Below are 23,383 nucleotides of genomic sequence, written 5' to 3'. Positions count from 1 at the left end.
CAAGAGGGGAAAACAAGAGTCTCCCAACAGTACAATGATACTATGTGTACAGTTCATTTACGCAAATTCAATTCTTTGCCCTTAGCAGGAAATAACACATTTAGAGATTACAAATTAATCAGTATGGGTAATTCTGCAACACGATTTTAAACAACGTGTATATGTTTCAAAGCAGACATGAAATGGGGGCATGAACCTGCTGTTTCCTCAGTCAGTCTCAGTGCCTATGTGGTCCCCATTGTATGGTTCTACTGTAAAATTGTATTTTGCATATATCCAGTTTATGGTGTATCATACATCACTGTATCTAGATGCATAGCGCACATATATTACTATATGGATTTGAATATACAAACCTGTGTGTGTACACTGTCCATAGTTCACATAATAGATCATAATGTTATATATATATATATATATATATATTACATGCTTTGCATATTACATATAGTACATATTACATATATGTAGTGCATTAGGTCAGTTAAGTGAATTTTCAAAGGAAATTTGACCTTATACAATAGTTGCCTCATATGCTAATTTAAGAGACTCACCCTGTCCAATACTTTGTTTTACTCCCATTTAAACATCTGTCTAATACTTTGTTTTACTCCCATTTAAGATTCCTTGTTGCAAGAATTATCATATTTATGATAATATTCCTATTCTTGAATAAATGCTTAGGAATGCCTCTTGGAACCAGAGCCATGACTTTCTGGCTGAGCAATCTTGGCAGGATAATGTACCTTCCTGCATCAGAGTTCACCCATTTGTTGGGTATAAGTATTGCCTACCTACTTACCTCATAGAGTTGTTATTAAAACTAAATAATAACTTCCATGTAAAATTCTTAGTATGGCGCCTCACACATCATTAGCATTGAGTAAGTGTTAACTATTATATATATCCTTGTTATTATTTCAAAAAGTCTTAGCTTTGTTAATGTCCATGTTAATTATTGACTTTAAGTGATAATAAAGAAATACAGTCGGGAGTGATGTGTAAATGAAATAATACTACCCACTGACCTTTTCCCTTTAAGTGTCATTATTATGATTTACTAAGGACCTCAGTATTTTCTCTTTACTTTTCAATCAGATATTCGTACGATTAACTGTTTCTGTCCATGTATTTTTGCACTGGCATTCCTACATGTCCCTGTACTTTTGCCCATATTCATTCAACAAACATCTGTCTGCTGAATACCATTGTGTACCAGGCTGCAGGTGGGTGTTCCTTAGATCAGTCTTGCCCATCCCAGCAAGGATCAATTTCAGCAAAACTGGCAATACTTAGTATTCCCAGCTTATGTAACAGGAAGTAGGGTCTCCTACAGGCCCTTCCTATAGCTGGGGGGGCCACTGTCTTAACAGAACTGAAGAAAATAAGAACTGCCTTCCTCATCTTACCTATAGTTCACCCGACCTAGCCTCCCCTCCTTAATTATATACAAAAGAGCCCCCTTTGTTATGACAGCAGGTACATATATTTCCAGGAACTATCTTAAGGTTTCCTCTCCGCTTGCATTGTGTGCATTAAAAGTCATCTTACATATGTTCTAAATACTGTAATTTTTATAAAGTTCGGATGTTCTGTACTTAAGAAGAGTGATTCACTTCTAAGAAATAACCTAAGTAGCTTCAGTGCTGGTACATTGTTCTAAAATCAGTGATGCTTATGGAATCCTTTGCAAAAAACATTCCTGAGCATGTCGCATAAAGTAAATCATTTTAAATAAGAGGTGATGATACTGGTTTGTGTATGAAAGTTTGTGTAGCATCAAGGGTCCACCAAAACTGATGCATTTATAACCATCTAACCTGGTTAAGTGACAGCCTGGGTCTTTCAAAAGGAAATTCCTATACTTAAAGCTTTATTATGCTTGGAGCCCTAGTGAGTGATGGGTTATAACGAGAGCACCAAATTAATATAGATGTACTACCTCATAAACAGGAGGTGAAATCAACCTGCTTGTTAAAGTCATAACATTGAGCTGTCGTTTGCCATTTCACATTGCAGCTCCTCGAAGAAGGGCCTTCTAGAGATGGCTTCTGTAACACAGCTTCATTAGGTGATCACAGGAGCATCTGTCCAATACTTTGTTTTACTCCCATTTAAGATTTCCTGTTGCAAGCAGAAGTGGTCAAAATCCTTTCATTGATCTCAGAGCTAGCACAAAGTATTATGTGCACTGGCTCATTAGGTTCTGTTGACAGTTCTTAGCATATCCACATGTCATCAGATAGCCCTTAAAACAATTACCAAATCATCAACGCAGACAAAAGCAGGCTCAGAACATGCTTGCTGAATTGTAAAGCATAGGAAAGCTACATAATTCCTTCAGAAGTGACTTCCATAGAGTGTGACATTATATAAATAAGATTTATTGAGCATTTACTGGGTGCCAGGAGAGGAAATTTCTAGAAATACATTTATTAATTCTCCTCAGTAACCCCACAAGGTTTTGTTTTGCACTTAAAGAAACTGAAGTTCAGAGTCTTAATCATATTTCTCTTAGACTAAGCAGAACAATGGAGCCTGGATTTGAATCTGCATCTCTGACTTCAGCCCTCTTCTTTCTGCTTCCCCATGCTGCCCACTAAGGAAAACTGCTCCCTCTAAGGATTCATTTGTTTATTAAATCCTTTCTTCATTGCATCCTTGTGGTGAATCAGGCACTGAAGATATGGCAGTAAATAAACCAGAACAGGGAGTTTACATCTAGCCAGGAAGACTGATAGCAGAGGAAGAATTAGAATTGTGGATAAATGTTAGACTCAAATACAATTTCTTGGGATTAGGGAAAACCATACACTGCTGTTTTAGAAGAAACACTCCCCAGGTAATTCTGATGTGCAAGCAAGGTGAAAATCACTTGACTTTGTGCTTAACACATATAAGCCCTCAGTGAACCTTAGTTCATACCAGTATGATTCAGATTAGAACATGGAGCCTTTCATGGCTGTTTACTTTTCCCATATGTAGAAGAGACTTGGTTTTTGTGTTGGTTAGTTTCCTGGGTTGGTGTTAGGTTTCATCTTGGTAACAATTGAACATCACTGTCCTTTTTCTGTAGGTGACTGAAGGCCACTGGAAGTGGGGCGGCGTCACAGTCCAAGTGAACAGCGCCTTTTTCACAGGCATCTATGGGATGTGGAACCTGTATGTCTTTGCCTTGATGTTCTTGTATGCACCATCCCATAAGAACTACGGGGATGACCAGTCCAATGGTGAGTTCCAGTCTCCAACGCAGCTTTATTCAGGATAATTGGGCTTCTGTCTTTACAAGACGTAAGTAGCAGAGACAGTGGCTCTCCCAGTCAGACCTTCCCTCCACGTGTCAGTCGGCACCCCTAGGGACCCTGGAGCCCTAAGACGAAAAGCCGGCACAAGCAGAAACCTCTTTAAGTCCTCATTTTTTAATCTTTAAAATATATTTTAGTCTAACCTGTGTCCCAGTCTTAGTACAAAATTTAAGTTTGCTTTCAGTTTTTTGAGCAAAATTGTCGAAAAATAAGTCTCACTTATTTTTCTAGTTTGAGAAGCATTAGCTAAGGTGTCAGGTGGAGGGGGTTAGACCTTCAGAGTTGAAGATGGAGCTGCCTTTATTTTCTCCTGCTCATTGCTCTGCAAGACTGTTCGTTGGCATGCGAGCAAACCCGTAGCTCTTCTGTCCCCATAGCCCTCCTCTCCTCGAGTGCTGGCTGCTCCTTGATGCTGATACTGCAAGGTGCTCGGAGAACTCAGCCAGTCTGGTCACCTGATAGATGCAGAAGCTGAGGCCCACAGAAGGAATGGGGGATCCTCTGCCAGCCATGGCCAAGGAAAGGAATATCACTGCCTAGGCAACACTGTTCACTTGGAATAGGTGGCCTGGTAGACAACTGATCTGATACCTCCTTGTTCTTTAACTATTTAGCCCCACACTGTTGGGCTCCACTCGTATTCTTTCTTCTCTTTTTTGCACCTGCTTTCTTTTTTTCTCCAAATATACTGTGCTCTTTCTCAGATCAGAGCCAGTGTTCCTCACCCTGCCATGGAGCAGACACCGGGGCCCTCAGGCCTGCGTGTGCGTTGCGGAACCGAGGGTTGGCCTTGCTGATAGGTGCTCAGCGAGTGCGTGTTGAATGAGTGGATTTGTGACTTGCCTCCATCTGGGCCTGATGAAACCCTGTGCATCTTTTGGGCCCATTCAGAATGCTTCACCCTTCTTGAAGCCTATTCCTGATCACCCCAGTTGTAATCCATCAAATTACATTCAAGAGAACATTCTTGCCATAGGTTGTTGATAGGTTTTAGTAGTCAGATGAGTTTGAGAATCACTGGGGTTTTAATCAGCATTCATGAGGTTTTTGGTGAAAGGTATCTTAATACCTTTAGTACATTAATTTGTATTGTGAGTCTTTTTAAATGGTTGGGTGTAAGTAGTTCCCCAATTTATTAAATCTTTTGGCCCTAGAACCCTTTTCCAGGCAGTGTATTCTTTGGAACCAGTGTCCAAGGAGCAGGCCTTGGGGAACATGATCACACTGTTCACAGGACACTGTGGAGGTGGAGTAGATAAGTGAGCCTTTGGCTTCTCTCTCCTGCTGGAACACTGATTCCAGAAGGGCCAGGGCTGATTCTTAAGGGTGGTTTGAAAATGTTGAGTGAAATAATGCTTTAGAAATAAAAATTCAAGGTTAGCTTTCCTATTTCACAGATGGGCCAATAATCTTGAGAGAGGGGCCGAGGGAGAGGGTTGATGACGTGAGAGGTGGAACAGGAAGAGAAGCTTGTCCGCTGAGGGACAAGGGTAGTCAGATGGTCTCAACCGTCCCACCGTCTGTCTCTGGGACCGCACTGCCACATCTGTGCAGGAGCATTCTAGACATTGGGCCTCTCTTCCTTCCTCCTTGACTTCTTGTCACACCCAGCTTGGGTTGTCTTTCACCATGTGTCCTGGGCAAGAATAAAGACTTCTGGCTTACCTACCCCCTGCCCATCTTTAGTTTGACTGACTTCCTTTCGAGACTGAGCATGTGAGCTAGACAGCTTTCAACTTTCTTTCCACTGCTAGCACTCAGTGTTTACTTATGCATGGAAAACGGGAGCATGTAGCTCTCAAATAGTAGACCTCCATAACGCCATCAGGAAGGGATTCTGGGCTTGTGAACAAGAATCTTGATTTCATTTCATGGTTTCCTGTTGAACTTTGACAAAAACCACATGGACTGGTCCTCGACGTGAGAGTATTAAGCAGGAAGGAACCCAGTAAATGGAGTTCTTACCTTCCAGGGAAATACCACATAAAACAATCACTGAACTTCCTGGGATGTTGGAATATTACTAGTGGGCAATAGCTAATGAGTACTGACTGTGTGCTACAGCCCTTTATGCACATAAACTCTTCTGGTTGTTTTTGCTGTGTGACTACTGGCAAATTGCTTAACCTTTCTTGTCCCAACTGTAAATGATCTCTTTAAAGTCTTTTTGGAACCATGAAATTCTATGGTTAGCAAGGAAGGGGCAGAATAGCACTTCCTGTCAACAGGTAAGGATTCTGGCCTCTGTCAGTTTCCAAACACTGGAGAATTTCTAACTCCAGCACCGTCAGGCGTGTGAGAGTCCAGGCTGCAGCCAGCCTAACACTGCAGAAGCAGGATGACTGCCTGCCACCCTGTCGGGCCACATGCTCGAGTGGTGAGCCAGGTGTTAGGCAGCTCTCGTGAGGACTTCTCTGTCTGTACAAGAGCTGCCCTCCTAGGTGGGAAAATTTGCAGTTGAGAATAGCCCTCAGTCTATTGCCCATCAGATTTTTTTGTTGAAGACAGCTCCGTCTATAATTTCACAGAAAGCTCAAAAGCTAGTTCTCAGCAGGACGTCATATCCCTATATCCCTTGCCAAGCAGTATTTGGAAATGTTCATAGTTATTTTGGATTGTCTCTATGACTGGGATGTGCCCCTGGCATTTACTGGCCAGATTCTAGGTATGCTAAATGTCCTGCAGGAGCAAAACAGACTCTAGGAAAGAATTGTCCTGCCCCAAATGCCCGTGGGGCCCCCGTTGAAAAACATTCAAGCAGTTTAGTGGGAGATCTTTGGGGACCCTGTTGACCATAAACACAAAAGTCACACGATTTTACAGTTCTGCAATGATGACCTGGTCAGCTGTGACTTCCCAGCAGCCCGTGGCCCCGGGCAGCCTGCCGTGCCCTTTCTTTCCCGCATGGGGCCGTGCCCTGTTGCATCTGGAAGGGCACTCTCCCATGCTGGGTTCTCTGATCACTTTCCTCTCACTTTTCATCTCTTCATCTGCTGCCAGACCACACATGTATCCTAGGAATTATGGAGCATTTGCCAAGATTTTGAAGCTGCTTGGAAAGAGCTAGTTTGGAATATTACATGGAAACCTAGAAAGTGAACTCTTACGGGGGGGATTCATAATGTTATGTATGTAAAATACGCAAATATATGTATTTTTATTCTCTGGGTCTCTGGGTGGCATTTCTTCTCCTCCCAAAGCCTTTCCATGCTCCCTCCTTTCTCTAGGACGTTTTTATTTGTAAATTGGCTCCCTCCCAGTCCCCCACTAGCCCCTTTGCTTTTACAGTCCAGAGCCAAGAATTTAGATCTCTTGCTATGGAGAATGACTCCCAGGTGTGTGCTGCTTCTTGCTTTCGTGGGATGGATCCTGAATGGACCTCTGGAAAAAGCTTATTTCTGGGAACTTGGCAAGCAGTTGCTGATGTAGCAGAGGCTGAAGGGGCTGAAGAAAGAGAAAGAACCATTGAGAAAGGTTGCTTTGTTTGGGAGGTGGAGAGAGATGCCAAGAAGTGTCAGGAGGAAGTGGGTAGGAAGGAAATGAAAGCAAAGAGCATAGACCTTTGCTTTTCCCTTTTGGTCAAGCAGTGGATGGAAAGGAACAAAGTGGATGGCAGGTTTAAAAGAAGGTCAGTTTCCAAAGAGCATTTTCTCTCTTACATTTGTTTCTCTTCTATTGTGTGTCTTGTAAAGTGGCCTTAGAGACGGATTGCTGAGCACCTCAGGACTTGGCATTGTGCTAGGTTTGATAAGATGGAATAACTTGGAGCCCAAAGGCATCACATGGACACAGGCCTTGCTCCCAGGGAGCCGTGAGGCTGTTCTGGAAGACAGGGCTTCCTCAGTGGCCTCCTGAGCTGTGGGGTGCAGTGGCACAGCTCCGAGCTGGAATGCTTTGATGTGTTTACAGCTGTTGGGTGCTGCAGGGGTGTGGGGCCTGGGCTCCTTTTATTGTTGGTTGATTTACAGCTGCAGTGGTTGTATAAACACATTCATATCAATCATTTTACATATATATACATATATATATATGTGTGTATATATATATATATATATATATATATATATATATAATGTTTCAAGTGTATATTGTATGTGTACACACATATACAATCATGCCTATGTATTTTTCTTCATTTAGCTAAGGTCGTGTAGACCTCTTTCTTTGACACACCATTCCCATTTTCTGCTCTGTTCCTGTTGCCCTTTCATTGAAGTTGTTCTTTGTAACAGTTTCCATAACCATTTTGTGAACTGCTATGGGTGTCTCCCGGGTGGAACTGAGTTACAGCAGGCTGGTGTTACCCCTTAGCTTGAAGAAAAGGCATAGCCTCGCCACCCTGTGCACAGCCCACCGTCCAAACCCACTTGGTTGCCAGCTCCAGTGGAAAATAAAAGTTGGATCTGCTTATGAAGTCAGACAGTTCTGGATAATAGCTTTCATGTTTGTGTTCTTTTGTCTGTAGAATTCTTGTCCAAAGGTTTTAGGAAAAAACTGGAAGTTGGAATTCCTGACTGGATGACTGAGACGAAGGGAACAGGAGACACTCTAATTGCCACGGCTCCTTTCTATTTCCATTCACACTAAGTGTCTGACACAGTCATTCTGCTGGAAGCCAGAGCACTGATCCTGGGTGCCCTGTCCTGGTCGCTGGCTGCCACACTGTGTCACTTTCACTCCCTGAGGCTTCTGAGGTCTGCTGTGGCCTGTTTCACAGGAAAGGTGGCTTTGGCTTTTGTTGCCTGAATAAATGTTTAGTTTGAATCATGAGGCTTTGACAGTGGCTGGCTTTTATTGAGGTCTTCCCCCGGTGTGTGTTAGATGACCCACCTGTGGCCAGCCTAGCCTCCTGCTGTCTGTGAGCAGAGATGGACTTGGTCTTACCACCAGGGCTGGACCCACACTCTGAAGTGGGTCTTGGCAGCCTTTTCCCATTTTTCTAATGAAGATCGGAAGCAGGTGACAGGCCATCACCAGCCTGGCACCTCCTGTTCTGCTCTTTGTAGTCAGGCACCTTTTGCCTCCTGCCTCTCCCAGGGCTGCTGTCCTTCCACTGACCTCATCTCCCCTTGCCCAGGCAGTGAAATTCATGTTTTCTGAGTCTTAGACTGACTGTCACCCCACTGTGATAGGAGGTACCCCTGTCACCTCCCTGGGAGGAACTTTCTGCCTCCTAGGGCTACTGAAACAAATACCACAGACGAGATGGCTTAAGCAACAGAAATTTATTTGTTTTTTTTCACAATTCTTGAGGCAGAAAGTCCAAGATGAAGGTATCATTAAGGTTGTTTTTTCCTGAGGCTTCTGTCCTTGGCTCATAGTTGGCTGTCTTCTCCCTGTATCTTCACATAGTCTCACCTCTGTGTACCATCCTAATCTCCTTTTCTTACAAATATCTAAGTCATATTGGATTAGGGCCCATCCAGATGACTTTATTTAACCTAATTACCTCTTTATAGACTCGGTCCCCGAATATAGTCAAATTCTGAGGTGCCAGGAAACAGGATTTCAACAAGTCAGTTTGGCGGTTATAATTCAGCCCATAATACTAAGATTTCACTCAAAAGTTCTGGGTTTTCTTGTGTCCACATCCTTGTACTAAGTAAGTGTCTAGAGGTACTTTGGAGGTAGATGGGAAATGGCTCATCCCAACCCTGGTATAAACTACCTAAATGATTGAAAAGATTTGAGAAATAGCTGGACCCAGGTTTCCTAAATTCTGGACCCCCAAAACCACTTGCTCCATCCACCAGGGGATCACAAAAGCCAAGCCGTCCTAAGGCATCCCTGTTCTCTAGCTGAGGGTTTGTTCCTAAACCCCAGGGCAGAACACCAGTGCTGGGGCCTGGAGCTGGTCAGTGTAGAACAGAGAGGGTCTGGACTGGCCTGTACCAGGCAGGTCTTGGGTGTTTTGATGAGCACCTATGACATACCAGATAATGTTCTGGCTACTTACATTCTTTAGAAAAATGTAAAAGATTAAAAAATTTACTACCTACTTTTTTTATTACCACCCAAAATATAGGAAGGACATAACCTTTGAGTAAACAACAGCCCTGTGCATAGAAATAATTTAGCTTTACAAAGACTACACTCTTTGTTCTCATTCTGCTGTGAATCAAGGAACTCATTACAGAGAGTTATCACTTGAGCTTAGCTTTGAGGGTGAGTAGGAGGAGGTCAGGATAGGACTAGAAGAAACACCCACAGAGAAGAGTAAAGTCAAGAAAGAGCATGAATTTTGGAGGTAGACACATAAATTTTGGAATCTTGGCTCCAATAAGTACTGTGCAGGACCTCAAGGAATAAATAGGATCTCATGGTGTGGAAGCTGTCTGGCTTCCATGTCTGGGTAATGGAGTGTTCATTTGTCTTGGTGGTTATGAGGGCATAAGTAGGTAGCCCTCATGACTATTTCAGGACCCCTGGACTCTCCCAAATTCTGTGAAACAGTCTTGGAATTAGCCTAGCAATTTTCTTTCTTTTTGTTCAAGTAGTCATATATACACAAATGACTGTCATTAAATGCTGCCAGTCTTACGAAGCTGTGGTTATCGTTATTTGATTAGAGTGCAGTTTCTATAGCTTTCTGTGTCCCAAGAATGCATTCTAGGCAGTTAGATTCAAGCAGCAGCAGCATCCTGAGGGTGTGATACCATAGGTATGGGTCCATTGATAGCCCTTTGAGATTAAATCTAATGCTAGAGATGGGTCTCATTTTGCAGTGGTCAGAAAGAAACAATCTTCTTGTTCATTAGCTGAGATGAACTGACATCATTACCAGAGAAGGAGACTTACTACAAACTGAATTATTTTCTTTACCTTTCTTAATTTTTTCCCTTTTATTCTTCTCCTCTCCTAAATAAGGAACATACCACATCTTCAAAAAGGTTGCTTTCTTTGTCTTACGTGGGAAACAATTTGAGCACGTTTGTGCGCTAAGCAGCAGGAACTGAGAGAGAAGGAGATAACAGATGGAGCAAGACCTTGGCAGAAGTAGGAGTTGATGGAATTTGGAGATACATGGAGGGACCCCCCCACTCCTGCTGTGTTACTGCCACATCCCCATATTCATTCCTAAGGGACAAAAGTTGGCCTTCAAGGTACATTAAAAGCACACTTCAAGTATAGATTTTGTTAGGCAGAGATGCATTGATCTGGGTCCTTGTCCCAGCTCTGCCGGCAGCGAGCTGGGTCACATTACAGAAATAGATCACCTATTTGAGCTTCAGTGTCTTCCTATCTTACAAGGAAATACACGGCATCCTGAGCTCCTAATAGTGCATATGATAAATACCCTTAAATAATAGGTCGCTTTATTGTCAGTGCACTGATATACTATGTGCTACAAATTCTCTTTCATCAGGTACAAAAGCAGAATTAATTTGCTGAACAATTCATTCAAATTATCATATGTATATGACTGTAACTCATTGCATGTGAACTCATTCATTGGCTCTCTCATTGGCTGTTGGAAATTAGAATATTTACAAAGAGTCAGGTTAGCCTAAAAGTTGAGAGCCTGAATTCTGGAGCTTCATTGCTCCAGTTTGAATCTTACATCATTATCTGGGCATTGGGCAAGTTACTTAATCTCTGTGCCTCAGTTTCTTCAATAGAACGGGATGATGACACTAGTACTTCTGTCAAAGGGCTGGTGTGAGGACTAAATGCATTAATTTTTGTAAAGTGTTTAGCCTGGTGTCAGCACTCTCTATAGCACTCTAATGTAGGTACCTGTTCAAATAAAGAAGCCAAAGTAATTTTGGCTAATGGATCATACACATTTTCTAGGACCTGCTAACTAGAATCACATTTTAAGTTTAAAGAATTAGCATCGTGGGTTCAAAACCTGATTGGAATTAGATTCTGGTATCTTTTTCAGTAAGTCTAAAGTGAAAGGGATCCTTTAGGTAAACATTTGGAGGTGTTATGGGTCTACTGGAGGGATCCGTAAAAATTCTCTGAAGTTTTGATGGCTCACACAGACAGGCAGATCATGAAACTGGCCTTGAAGTTTTGACAGCTCGCTCAGATATGCAAATCCAGAGCTAGCTTTGACCAAGAAACTTGAGGCTTATACACATGCTTGGACTGAGAGGGGAACTCGAAGTTGCAGCAGTGAGAATGAGAGTCAGTGGCCTGAGAAAACTTGCTCATTGCACAAGCGATGGTCCAGCTTGGTCCCGGGTGGCCCTGGCAGAGCGTCTCAGCAGCCTCTGCCCCCATGGGTCCATGCCCTGGCCCAAGGCTGGATGCGGCGAGCCTTGCTGGAGGCTGGACTGAAACTCCCCTTAGCACCTGCTCTGCCCCCAATCTTGTGGGCCAGACCCTTGCCAAAACAGCCCCAAATGCCATTGGTTGTCCTCTGCAACAGCTAATGTCCCTGCTGCTGAGACTAGCATTTAATAGTAAGACTGTTTCAGCTGCACAGCCACTGAGAAATGGGTCTACAATGACAGTCTAATACCATGTGGCATGTGGGAAGGGCACCAGCCAAGCAGCCTGTGAGACCGGTATGTGGCGACTCCTGAGGTCCTCAGATGCCTCGTGGCTAGTAATTCTTCAACTAGTGACAGGATATTAGTTTTAAGTGTATGGCGAAGGCTTTGCTCTAAGTTATGGTTAATTTACAGAAACATACCTTTCCCCGCTAGTTGAGAAAAGGCCACATGATTCCATCTCAGTAGAGGAATTCCTCTGTCTATGATGATGGGCCCAAACCATTGATGGTGTTCTGGCCTAGGGACAGCTGAAAATCCAGAGCAGATGGCTGACACTTTTTCCCTCCAGAATAAATGCCCTACTTATTCCTCAGTGCATTACGTGGAGTACCTGCCTGGCCTGTTGTTAAACACACCTAAGTCTTGATTGCCTCCATGTGGTGCAGCCGCTTGTCAGTTACTCAGCATGTGTGAGTCCTCACCCTCCCATCACGGGCCACTGGCTTAGCGCAGAGCGCGGGCCTGGGAGGCCACCTGTCTTCCTCAGCGTGGTTCCCCGGCTCTCCGAGGTGTCCGCCCCTCCACGTGGGCCAGCACCTCATGCCCCTCAGGGTTCCTCGTGGCATGATCAGAGTGCCTGCCACAGAGCGCTCTTGAGAGCATTAAATAGTTTCCTACAGAGCATGGAGAATAGCATCAGGCACAAAGTAAGTTCTCATTAAATGCATTAAGCTGACTCATCTATCATTCATAACTCTTCTCCGGGAGACAAAAATGCTATGAAATTACTACAAAGTCGGATTGAGAAGGTTGGGAGTTCGCCCAGGTGTTTTTCCCTGGTCTTCTCTGTACACTCAGAATGTGGAGGAGGGCTGGTGTTGGGGCGGTGGTTCCTGAGATGAATCCCAGCTTTGTTCTCCTTCCTCCCTGAACACATCTAACACCAAAACCCTGTTTCAGGTGATCTGGGTGTCCACAGTGGGGAAGAACTGCAGCTCACCACCACTATCACCCACGTGGATGGACCCACTGAGATCTACAAGTTGACACGCAAGGAAGCCCAGGAGTAGGAGGGGGCAGCACCTGGCTGGGACCGGCCCCCACATCGCAACCCCTCTGATGGGAGTGGGGGGCGTGCCAGAGAGAGCTCAATGTGCAAACAAATGCTCGTGTCTCAGAGCTGGGGTTTCTTGAACCAGCTGTCAGTTTGCCTCCTGAGTGTAGCTCTTAGAGAAGGATTATTACAGCCACTAACGCATTGTGTATGGTAAGGAAGCCTCTGCTATGACACATTTTCTGTGATCATTGTTAATTAGTGACATAGTAACATCTGTAGCAGGTGGTTAGTAAATCTCATGTGTTGGGGGTGGACTCCTGGGGGGATGGTTTGGGCCAGATGGGGTCTGTGTGGATTGGAATATTTGCCTTTTTTTTCCTGTTTTAGGTTCTAGGAGAGATTTTAACATCCTCTGCAGTCCAAGATAGGCTGATGTCATAGACTTCTGACTCCTAATCCATGACCACTTTTTTTTCCTATTTATATCACCAAGTAGCCTACTGTGTTAATATTTAAGTTGTCGATAGATATGTATCCCTACTTTTTATGGCATAATATAAAATAACTGAATTTCATGAGAACGTCTATTGCACCAGGGGCATTTCGGCTTTGAAACCAAATCTGTATATCCAATGCTAACCAGTCTGTTGGATGTGGGTTTTAAAGAAATGTTTGCTGAACTACCCAAGTAGGGTTTATTGTATTAAATGACCTTTGGGTCTGAAAAGCCTTTTTAACCTTTTGCTTAAAATGTGTTTTCTTTTGATAAGATGCTTCAAACAGCCTCCAAGCGTGTAGATGCGATCATTTAAATAAACCTGTATGTACACGCAGATGTGTGTATGCACACGTCATCCTCTTTGCTCCACCAGTACACTACATGTAGATTTCTTTTCACCTTGATTCTATGGGCTGGGGGAATAGCTTCATAAAAATTAAAATATTTGCCATCAAGTCAGTGTTTGGGGGAGGTAGCTATTTCCGGAAATAAGGCAACACTCTCTGTACTGGGTGGTTGACCTCCCTAGGCTGGCAGTGAATGCTTACACGGACAGCAGCAAGGTTAGGGGGAAAAAGTTACATGATTTAAAAGGAGATACTCTCCCCACTCACACACCTTACTTCTATCTCCCAAGGAACCTGTTTGATTCTGTTTTAGCTCTGCCATTGGAGAGGCAGCATGGTCTCACAGAGAGAATACTAGGTCTGAAGTTTCCTGTCAAAGGTCTGTCATTTACCAGTGTGACCTTGTTGAAGTCATCTGACCTGGCTGTTCCCTCACCTGCAAGCTGGCATTAATAAACTTAAACTGCCTCACGGGTTGCAGTGCCGTTAATTCATTTAATGTTTATGGAAATGGTTTTGATACTCTTAAGTCATATAAATGTTTTCTTCCTGGAGTTTAAATACAGTTTCGTGAGTGTTCTGTTTTTCAGACACTGATGCCTAGAGCCCTGGGGCACAGTCCATTTAATTCATCCATTCAGTAGCCCAAATGCTTTCTTTTCCCTGATCTTGGTTAAAATTGTGGTACACAGTGACAGAGGAAGTACTTTGGCTCTGGCTGTTCTCTCAGACCCTTTCCTATCCTGGTGAATGTGTGGTGATGTGTGATCCCCATGCCCTCACCATCCACCTTCTGATCAACCACTGTGGTGCCAGGAGCTACATGCAGCCTGTGCCACAGACTGGAAGGGAAGGTGAACTTAGAACACAGCAAAGGATCTCCTGTCCTAGAGGATGTAGGGAGGGTTTCTCCTAAGGAGCTGGGGAAAGGACCTCAGATAGGCCTTGAAGAGGAAGTAAGATTTTACCAGGGCCAGAGAGCAAGGGGAACAGCAGTACAGAAATCATGGAGGAAGCAAAGGACAGAGGATGGTTGGCTAAGTCTGGTCATCTGACCTGCTTACACATGGAAGGACTGGAAATAGCAGAAGATGGGCCCTGTGCACCACGAGCCAGAATGAGAAGGGTTTTTAATGCTATGGTAGGAGCTGTGTGACTCAGCCTAAGGTTTCAGGCAGGGAAGTGATGATCAGAATTACTACTGGAGCACGAGGAAGCTTAATGAGCCTGGCGGAGACACCACAGAGGCTGGAATCAGGGCAGGAGTTGAGAACATGGAATGGAGGGGGTCGGTAGGAGAGAATAATGAGGAGGTTTGAGAGTTCTGGATATGACAAAGTGAGAGAATGGTAGGGCCCTCAACAGAATTAAGTCCTGAAGAAGTGTTGTGGGCCTATTACTTACAGGTCTGTGTGTAGAAGAAGCCAACTGCAGCAAGTTTAGCTAAAAAAGGAACTTTACAAGAACTTTCCTAGAGTAGATCATGGATCCACGGAAGAGTCTAATTAACCAGAAAGGTTAGGAACCCAGTCGGCTCTAAGGGACTCCTGCACCAGGACTCCCTGGCCCTTCGCTGTAGAGCAGTGCCATGGACAAGCAGCCCGAATCTTTGTCTGCCTCACTTCAGGTCTACGAGAGAGTCTGTGAGTGGCTCAGCCCCAGGCAGGTGTCTGTCCCTGTGCCAATCAGTTGTGATCAGAAAGTCAAGTTAAATGGCTGCTAGGGGCTTACCTGTGGATTGGGGTCAGTTTCCAAAGAGCAGAAAATCCATTTTAAGCTGAGCAAACCATCAGTAAAGATCTACCACAATGGGAAAGATGATGAATTTGGGTTTACCTGGGCTGGGGTTTAAGAGCCACGTCCTTGTAAAAATGAAGCTAACAGCTGAAAGGTGAAACTCAGGCAGGAGGTTGGGCAGCCATCATCCTGGGAGTGAGAAGCACAGCTGGGGCAGAGCGTGGATGCCTCAAGGAGGGTAACTGGCAAGACCAGTGAACCAGGCCCGGCCTCGTTTCATAGGTGAGAGGAAGAAAATGAAGTCAATCACTCAGGGAATGCAAGTTGTCAGAGAAGCCAGAGAAAGACCCAGATTCACAGGGGGGAAAATGTTAGCTCTCCAGAGAGGTTCAACTGCATCTAAGGTTTGAGTAAAAGCTGTTGGATTTGGTGGTTTGTATGTGTGTGACCTTCGCCAGTGGCAAGAGCACAAGTTAGAGGTGGAGCAGAGTCAATGGGCGGTCATGTTGGGGAAGAAAGAGAGGACTGTTGCTCCCACAGGAGCCAGAGTGCGGGGAAAGCGTACGGCTTGCGGTCTGGGGGGAGAACTACGGGTAGAGCTGGCGGGCCCGAGGGGTGAGAGCTGCCTTGAAGTCGAGGTGGGTCAGAGGTTTGGGATCAGAGACACAAGCTGGTGAGTTAGTTTTGAACGAGTGAAACGACATTTTCATCTTGAGACTAGAGAGAAATAACAGGTAGATCTTGGAGGAGAAACCTGAGGTCCAGCAGTGGTTGCAGTTTGCCTCACTGTGTGTTCTGTCTTCTCGACAAACATGAAGTGGCTGTTGGGAATCTGCTAAAAAAGTTCTGAGTTTCAAGAATGCAGGCGGAACACCACTATTTTCAATCAGTGGGACGTTCAAGAAACTCTTCAAGAGGTGAGAAAAAGCCTTTATTAAGGACCATCAACTTACCAAAACATGTAATTATTGGCCATGTATACCAGTTTTACAAATCATCCTAAAACTTTTCAGGTAGGTTTGAAGAATGTTCAGGAAAGCATAACATTTTTCCAATTGATCTGCTTTTAAAATCTGAGTTCGCCAATATATTCAACAAATAAATAAAATACCATTGCTATTCCAAATTGAAAACAAAATCAGTTTTATGTTGGTCAACCTATTGAGTATTCACTAAGTGTTATTGCTACACTGTCCCCATCAGGGAAGAAAATGTCCATGATGAAATAACCGGTTCCCCTTGCAACCTCCAGGTGGTTTTAATCTTTCCCATAACTGAGGTAAAGCATTTGAACAAATCTGATGCCTGAGTCCTTAGCCCATCTCTCAAAATAGGTGGAGCCCTTGGAAGTCACACCCTTGGGGTCCTGGCAGGTACTTGTGAGGCGGTTGAAAGAAATTCTGACGGAGGATTGGTCTCAGGTCTCATCCCCATCTTGGCATTTCTAGAAGTGTTCCATCAACTCTTTCAAAGTGATCAGGCTCTGAGAGGCTGACTGATCTCATTGGGGAATGTCAGGAAACTACAATTGCCATACAGTCCTTCACAGCACAGCATGCACATACCCGTGGCTCCATCATCTCAAACATGTTCTTCCTTCCTATTGCAGGGTGACCATAAAGGCTTAAAAGAGGAAATAGAAGAAAGATAATATCTCAACCATGGTGAAGCCTGAGGAATCATCCCTGTGCCTCCAAAGAAAATACACAGAGCCCCCTAAAAAGTGCCTAGCACGGTATGGGAATTCAACTGGGGAGGGTTCATGTGTGAGCAGGTGACACACCTCAGCTAACCCCAGTCGTTGTCTGACTGCTATGGAAATAAATTCTTTGGTAGCCCCTTGTTTTTTTGTTTTTTGATTCAAGCAGACTTTGCTGACATTGATCATCAGGGTGCGTTAGTGCCATTGATGTGGCTTAATTTGCCGGTGCATCTGATTTTTATGAGACGGTGCCTTTGTCCCCTGCATTTCAGGGCCCTTCACCCTCTTTTGCCACAGGAACCATTCTGGCTCGTGCTAGCTCGCTCTCGCCCAGCCCGCTTTGGTATGTGACCATTTAGGTTGCATAGGGTACGTTGGCTTCTGAACCTGCTTCAGCAGCCCCATTTCTCCTGACATCGGGTCTGCCAGGCACCCCTGGAACTGTCCAGCGCCTGGAGCTTCTCGTGTCTGTGACCATGCGCTTCGCTTCAGTCCTTGAGAAGCCCTTCGGGGTTGAGACCAGACCTCCCTTTGTGACTCTGACCCTCTTCTTCTGACCGAACTCATTCCCACAGTCTGGGTGGCTCTTCCCCAGACCCACATATCAGTTCCTCAACCTCCCTTCCAGACATGGTTTCCAGCCTGCTCCCTCAGGCTGCCTGCCTGTTACCTGCATTCTGGTCCCTCATTGCTCCAAGACATTCTGGTCCCTCATTGCTCCAAAACATGGTGCTCAAGACGGCAGTATTGCTCTGGCTAGCGCAGATGAATGTGAGCATAATATTCCTACTAGGGCTTAATGTCTAAAGAAAATAGCACTAAATTTTAAAAAAATCCACATCTTTATTGCTTCTCAAGACCATGTAAAATTTCACAAGCACTTCTGTTGCATTCAGCCATATTTTCCACCTAAATTTAGGACTTTACATATAACCCTGTGGTACTTTTCCTCACACACATATTCAATAGATAAAGCATATCTTTAACTTTTAAAATAAGTACAATTTGAAACAAGTGAAAGTAGTTAAGTCTTTTCCAAGTGTATAATGAGTTGGTTTCAATTGCTTGAGAACATAATATATATTCACCTGACACCAGAAAAGCCTCTCATAGCCTCAACCTTTCTCCCTTGTCCAGCTTTCTTCTACACAAACACACACACACACACCCCGTTGCTAGTAAACTCCTTTTTTTCATGTGTATTTTGAAATGTGGAGCTCTGTGATTTACATAATTACCCCTAATACCACCTCCTGACAGTCACATAGTGGAGACCCTACTTTACAGAATGAGGCTCAGAGAGGTGAAGTGACAAAGCTGGGACTAGGAAGAGATCTTCAGTCTCTGAACTCACTGTCCCTTGAGTAGCATATTTGCACCAGAAGGGTCAGAATTTTGTTTTGAGTGCAACTGTCATTAAAGCAGAATGACCATAACAAGGAGATGGTATTCCAGCCTAAAAACGATGTGTGGCTCTCCCCCTCCATCCATGGCAACTGTCTGCCCTCTTCTGGCCAAGCGGAGGATGACAGCTATCTCTGAGTGAATCCTTAGGACAACGTCAGACCTTTGCATCTGGGAAATTCGTAGTTGCTCCTCTAAAAAGCAGTGAGTCTGGTCCTGCTCCGGCATATAACTTTGCTCTGAGACCCTCCGGGCAGCTGACCCCAACCCCCCTTGAACTAGGCGATCTCTGAAGTCCTCTGCCCTGATTCTAATAACCGTACAGGAAGTCTTGCATTAATAATGTCCATCTCATAGCAATAAAGGTAGGGCACCTGATCCAGACCTGCTGTGGGCGGATGTCTGGTGTCCTGCCTGGGATGCTAAACAGGTCCCGTGCATATATATTGGTTGCACAGGCCTGCGGCCCCCTATCATTCCTCTGAACTGCTCCGAGGCCCTGACCTCCCTCAGGTGGCTCCTGTATCCAGCTACTCTTTACAGCTGAGTCAAGGCCGGGACGGTCTATACTCCCAGTGAGGCAGCGTCTCTCTCCAGTTCACGGAAAAGGAGAGACTGAAAGTGATCTCCAAACAGGAGCGGCCAGCACACCAGATCTTTCCACCACAGCGGCTTGGCTGGCATTTCTCACACGCCCACCCGATGGAAATGCTGCAGCAGAAAGACCAGGATATGGAACATAAGATGGAAATGCCGGTGGGAATGCTAACACAAGAAAGACCCAGAAGCTGGCCAAGGCCCCACGAACCGAGAAGGCACCATATAAAGGTTATCCCTTTGTTTGGAAAAGGCCTCATAAAAGGGGTCGTTCCCAGGAGTGGGAAGGAGTTTTAAAACAACCTTCATGTGTTTTAGCCAGGGTTCCCCTAAAAGCAGACTCCGAGGCAAGTTGGGAAGGCGGTCCCTGGCAGCACTGAGAGCAGAGGCAATGCAGAGTCAAGGGTCAGAAGACAGAAAAGCGAAGAAAGGCCAACAGGGTGCGCGGCTGCGGGACCTGGGGGAAGCGGGAGGAGCTGCCGCAGAGCGGTTCGCCGAGCAGGCGAGGCTGGGGGGCTTAGCCAGACACTGCGCCCTCTACCGGGGCAGGTCACCCCTGGGCCTTGGCTACTTGGAGCCGGGTCAGCTTGAGGCATGTGGATACTTACATTTATCTGATCTTAAAAGCAAAACAGGCTTATTGTAAAACTTTGGAAAAATACATAAAAGAGTAAAAGGTAAATTTTTCATAATCACATCACCCAGAGATAAATATAGCCGAGCCTTGAACAACATGGATGTGAACTGGGTGGATCCACTTCTCTGGATTTTTTTCAGTAAATGTATTGGAAAATTTTTTGGAGATTTGTGACAGTGTGAAGAATACAGTATATAATACAATTTGAAGAATACAATATATAATATATTACATATGTTTACTACAAGTAGGTATTAATCAACTGTTTATGTTATTTGTAAAGTTTCCAATCAACAGTAGGCTATTAGTTAAAATTAGGGGGAGTCAAAAATTATAGGTGGATTTTCAACAGCATAGGAGGTCAGCACTACCCCTTGCATTGTTCAAGAGTCATCTGTACTGTTAAAATGTTGGATGGTGTTCTTACACAAGTTTTTCTATGCATATATGCACATATCATTTTCTATGCATATATAAAATATGCATACACACATATATATAATGTGTGTGTGTATATATATATGCACTAGGATCATATTAATTTCTCCAGAAATTCTCTAGAAAACAGCAATATGTAACCTGCCTTTTCCACAGTTCACTATATCTAGAAAATCTTTCCATCTCATCATATCATACACAACATGATTTTCATGACTTTATTATTATAGTTTCCAATGAGGATATGTCATAATTTATTAATCCCCTATTGTTGGACATTTCAATGGCTTGCAAAGTTTGACTATTATGGCATATGCTGAAATGAACATCCTTGGATGTAAATCTTTATATAGATCCCTGATTATCGCCTTAGGATCAGTTCCTAAGAGTAGAGTTACTGGGGCCAAAATTCAGTCATTCATTCACTATGTTGAGCATCCAGTGATGGGACAGATCAGTAAGCAACATTCCTGTCATCAAGGTGTGTATTGACCTGATAGGAGAAGGTGGGGAGGAGCAATAAATATAAATAAATACAGTAGTAGTGATAAAGGCTATGTTAGAAAGCATTCATCATGGTCACCTGTAAGCTTAAAGTACCCTCCAAAAATGTGCCACCAGCAGAGCGAGGGGTCCTCGGCTTCGCATCCTTACTGACACTACACAGTTGTTATCTGTCACTTCTGTGGCCAAAAATAAGTAAAGTTGGTCTTGTGTTTATTTCATGACCAGTGAAACTGAACATGTTCCATAATCCCATAAATTTATATTTTTAGGTGGTCAGTTCAAATTCTTCATTTGTTTTCCTCTAATATTCTGATTTAGGATATTTATTCTTTGTTGTGTGTGTAGCCAAATTTTTCCCAATTTGTTGCTTGCTTTTAATTTTGTTTTTGATGTTTCTGGCATAGAGCTTTTTAAATTTTATGCAATCAAATCTGTAAATCTTATCTTTTAGAGTTTCTATCTTTGCTCTAATACTTAAGGAAATCTTCCTAATCTAAGATAATAGGTTGTGCATACTTTTTCTAGTTTTATATTTTTCCTTTTTTAGTTTCCCTCCTTTAACTCAACAATTCACATGGAATTTGTTTTTCAATAGGAATCTCAATTAAATATTTTTTCCAAATGGTCACCCAGGCATCATTTTTTAAATAATAGTTGGGAAAGATAGGATCTTAAGCAAATTGGGGAGGCATGGCAGTAAACCACCCGTGAGCTAAGACTCTGGAGCAGCTGTGGGGCTGATGGAGGGCTGTGCTGGAAGCTGCCAGCAAAAAGTAGAACATTCTAGGTGCCCACGGGCTCCCAAGAGGCTACTAAGGAATGCACCTTTGATTTTGCCTGTATGGGCTCTGTCAACCCTTAAGAAATGCACCATCTGGTGAAGATGGACTTCCACTGGGTCACAGGAAATGTGAGAACTGTGGGCAGGGCCAAGCAAGCTGAGAAACAAATAGGCAGTGGGGGTTCCTGACCACTGTTCCTGGACCTCCAGGGGAGCTGCTCTGGGAGGCAGCCTGCTGCTCTGTCCCAGAGCCCAAGGGGATGGATGGCACCTGGGGCTAGAGGTCTATGGCTACATTGACTAGATCAACAGAGGGACCATGTACGTGTCCTGTGAGCAAAAAAGGGAAGTTAGTGCAGACCTGGTGGGGTAGATGGTGAGAGGCCCCAGCTAGTACTCTAACTTTACAGCTAATACCTCTCTGAGTCTAGTTTTATCAAATCAAACATCCTTTCTATTATATTACATCTTGCATCATTAGTTGGTTGGGAAGAATGCTGCATAAAGATATGCGTTCTAGACTTCATGGTTTGGAGTACAAGCAGCAGTTGTGCAGATAAAAATTGGGAGTGTGTACTGTATACTTCAAGATATACAATCTTGAAGCAAAGAAGTGAGTGTGAGAGAGAAACATCATGAGAGAGAGAGAGAGGATAAAGAAGGGAAAGAAGAGAAAGAGGAAAAAGGGAGGGAGGAAAGAAGCTGAAAACAAGTTAGGCCTATGAGGCAAAAACTGCACCAAGGGCTGTTGTGAGTTGTGTGGGAGGGGTTGGGGCCTCTCATACCTGTGCGGTGACAACCTTTCACCCCCAGCAGAAGTTAAGGTCAAAACCCTCCCTGCCCAGAATTAATCAGTCATAGCTATTTGCTGCCCTCTGCTGGCCGAAATAAATGTCCACATTACAAAAGACAATTTTATCTGATAGTGGTAACAATACTCATTTGCCCAACAAATATTTATGTAGCACCTATTAAGTACACTATTAAGTGGTACTTAATAAAACAGACCAGTTACTAAAACAGACTAGTAACCAAAACAGACAAATATTCTTACCTTCATGGTACTTAATTCAATAACAATTGTGATATCTAACATTTATACAGTCATTGATATGCATGTACCAGATACTATTTTAACTGCTTGATATTTATCAACTCATTTTAATCCTCAAATCAGTCCTGTGAGGTACGTTTGGTTACTTCTCATTTTACAGGTGGGGAAACTGGTGCACAGAGATGCTGAACCATTTCCCTGAGGTCACACAGCTTGGAAGTCACTGAGCCTAGTTTAACTCCATCTGGCTCCAGAGCCTGTTCTTAACAGGTCTATACACTGCGTTTACTGGCATATTCTAGTAGATACACATCTCTTCCTGCCCCAGATACTGTACAGACCACAGCATTATTAGGTGGAAAGACAAACGCCGACTCTGCTGGTTTGGCGCAGCCATTCATCAATCTCAGCCTCTGTGTGGCTGCATGCAGTCCCTTACCCCATGTAGTTGTGGGAAGATTGATACATGCTAAGTGCATACTTACAGCAGGACCCTATCAAGTGTTGTCCCTGTCCTTCCTCCCCAACACTGGCCTTCTGATGGAGGGTCACAGAAGCCACAGAATGGGCTGAATCTCTCCTGGTGATTCCTTCTCCAGTTCAGCATTAAGGGCAGGAGGCAACCTAGGTGTTAATGATGAAACTGAAAATTCTTTCCCACTTGATCTAGGTCTCTGGGGCAAAGAGACAACATGCAACAAGATGGCTTCAGGTCAGTTCCATGGAGAGCTGCAATCTACTGAAGTACCTCCATCTGGGAGGTGGAGACCTGCCAGTGTGTGCCCTGAGGGCCTTGCTAACATGCCCTGGCTGCTGCCGGGAGGGAGAGGGTGAAGAGCAGCAGAATACAGGAGGAGTGATGGAGTCCTTGAAT

At 44.1% G+C, this 23,383-nt stretch overlaps 1 protein-coding gene across 4 annotated transcripts in view; it reads left to right on the top strand.

Moving 5' to 3' along the window:
• The window catches only part of WLS (Wnt ligand secretion mediator), a 95,861-nt gene extending 78,629 nt beyond the window's left edge, over nt 1-17,232 (top strand). For 3 of the 4 annotated variants that reach the window (XM_037024302.2, XM_017650596.3, XM_037024300.2), the window contains 2 exons: nt 3,077-3,230; nt 12,710-13,535. In XM_037024302.2, the coding sequence (XP_036880197.1) occupies nt 3,077-3,230; nt 12,710-12,819 (264 nt within the window). In that variant the 3' untranslated portion in view covers nt 12,820-13,535. Of the gene's footprint in view, nt 1-3,076; nt 3,231-12,709; nt 13,536-16,998 lie in introns of those variants that run through there. The other variant, XM_037024301.2, reaches the window with a different exon arrangement.
• The last annotated feature ends 6,151 nt before the right edge of the window (nt 17,233-23,383 follow it).

This window comes from Manis javanica, chromosome 4, assembly GCF_040802235.1.
Source record: "Manis javanica isolate MJ-LG chromosome 4, MJ_LKY, whole genome shotgun sequence".
In the NCBI taxonomy this organism is placed as follows: Eukaryota; Metazoa; Chordata; class Mammalia; order Pholidota; family Manidae; genus Manis; species Manis javanica.
Note: the sequence above shows the minus strand (reverse complement) of the source record. Positions and strands in the feature narration are given on the sequence as shown.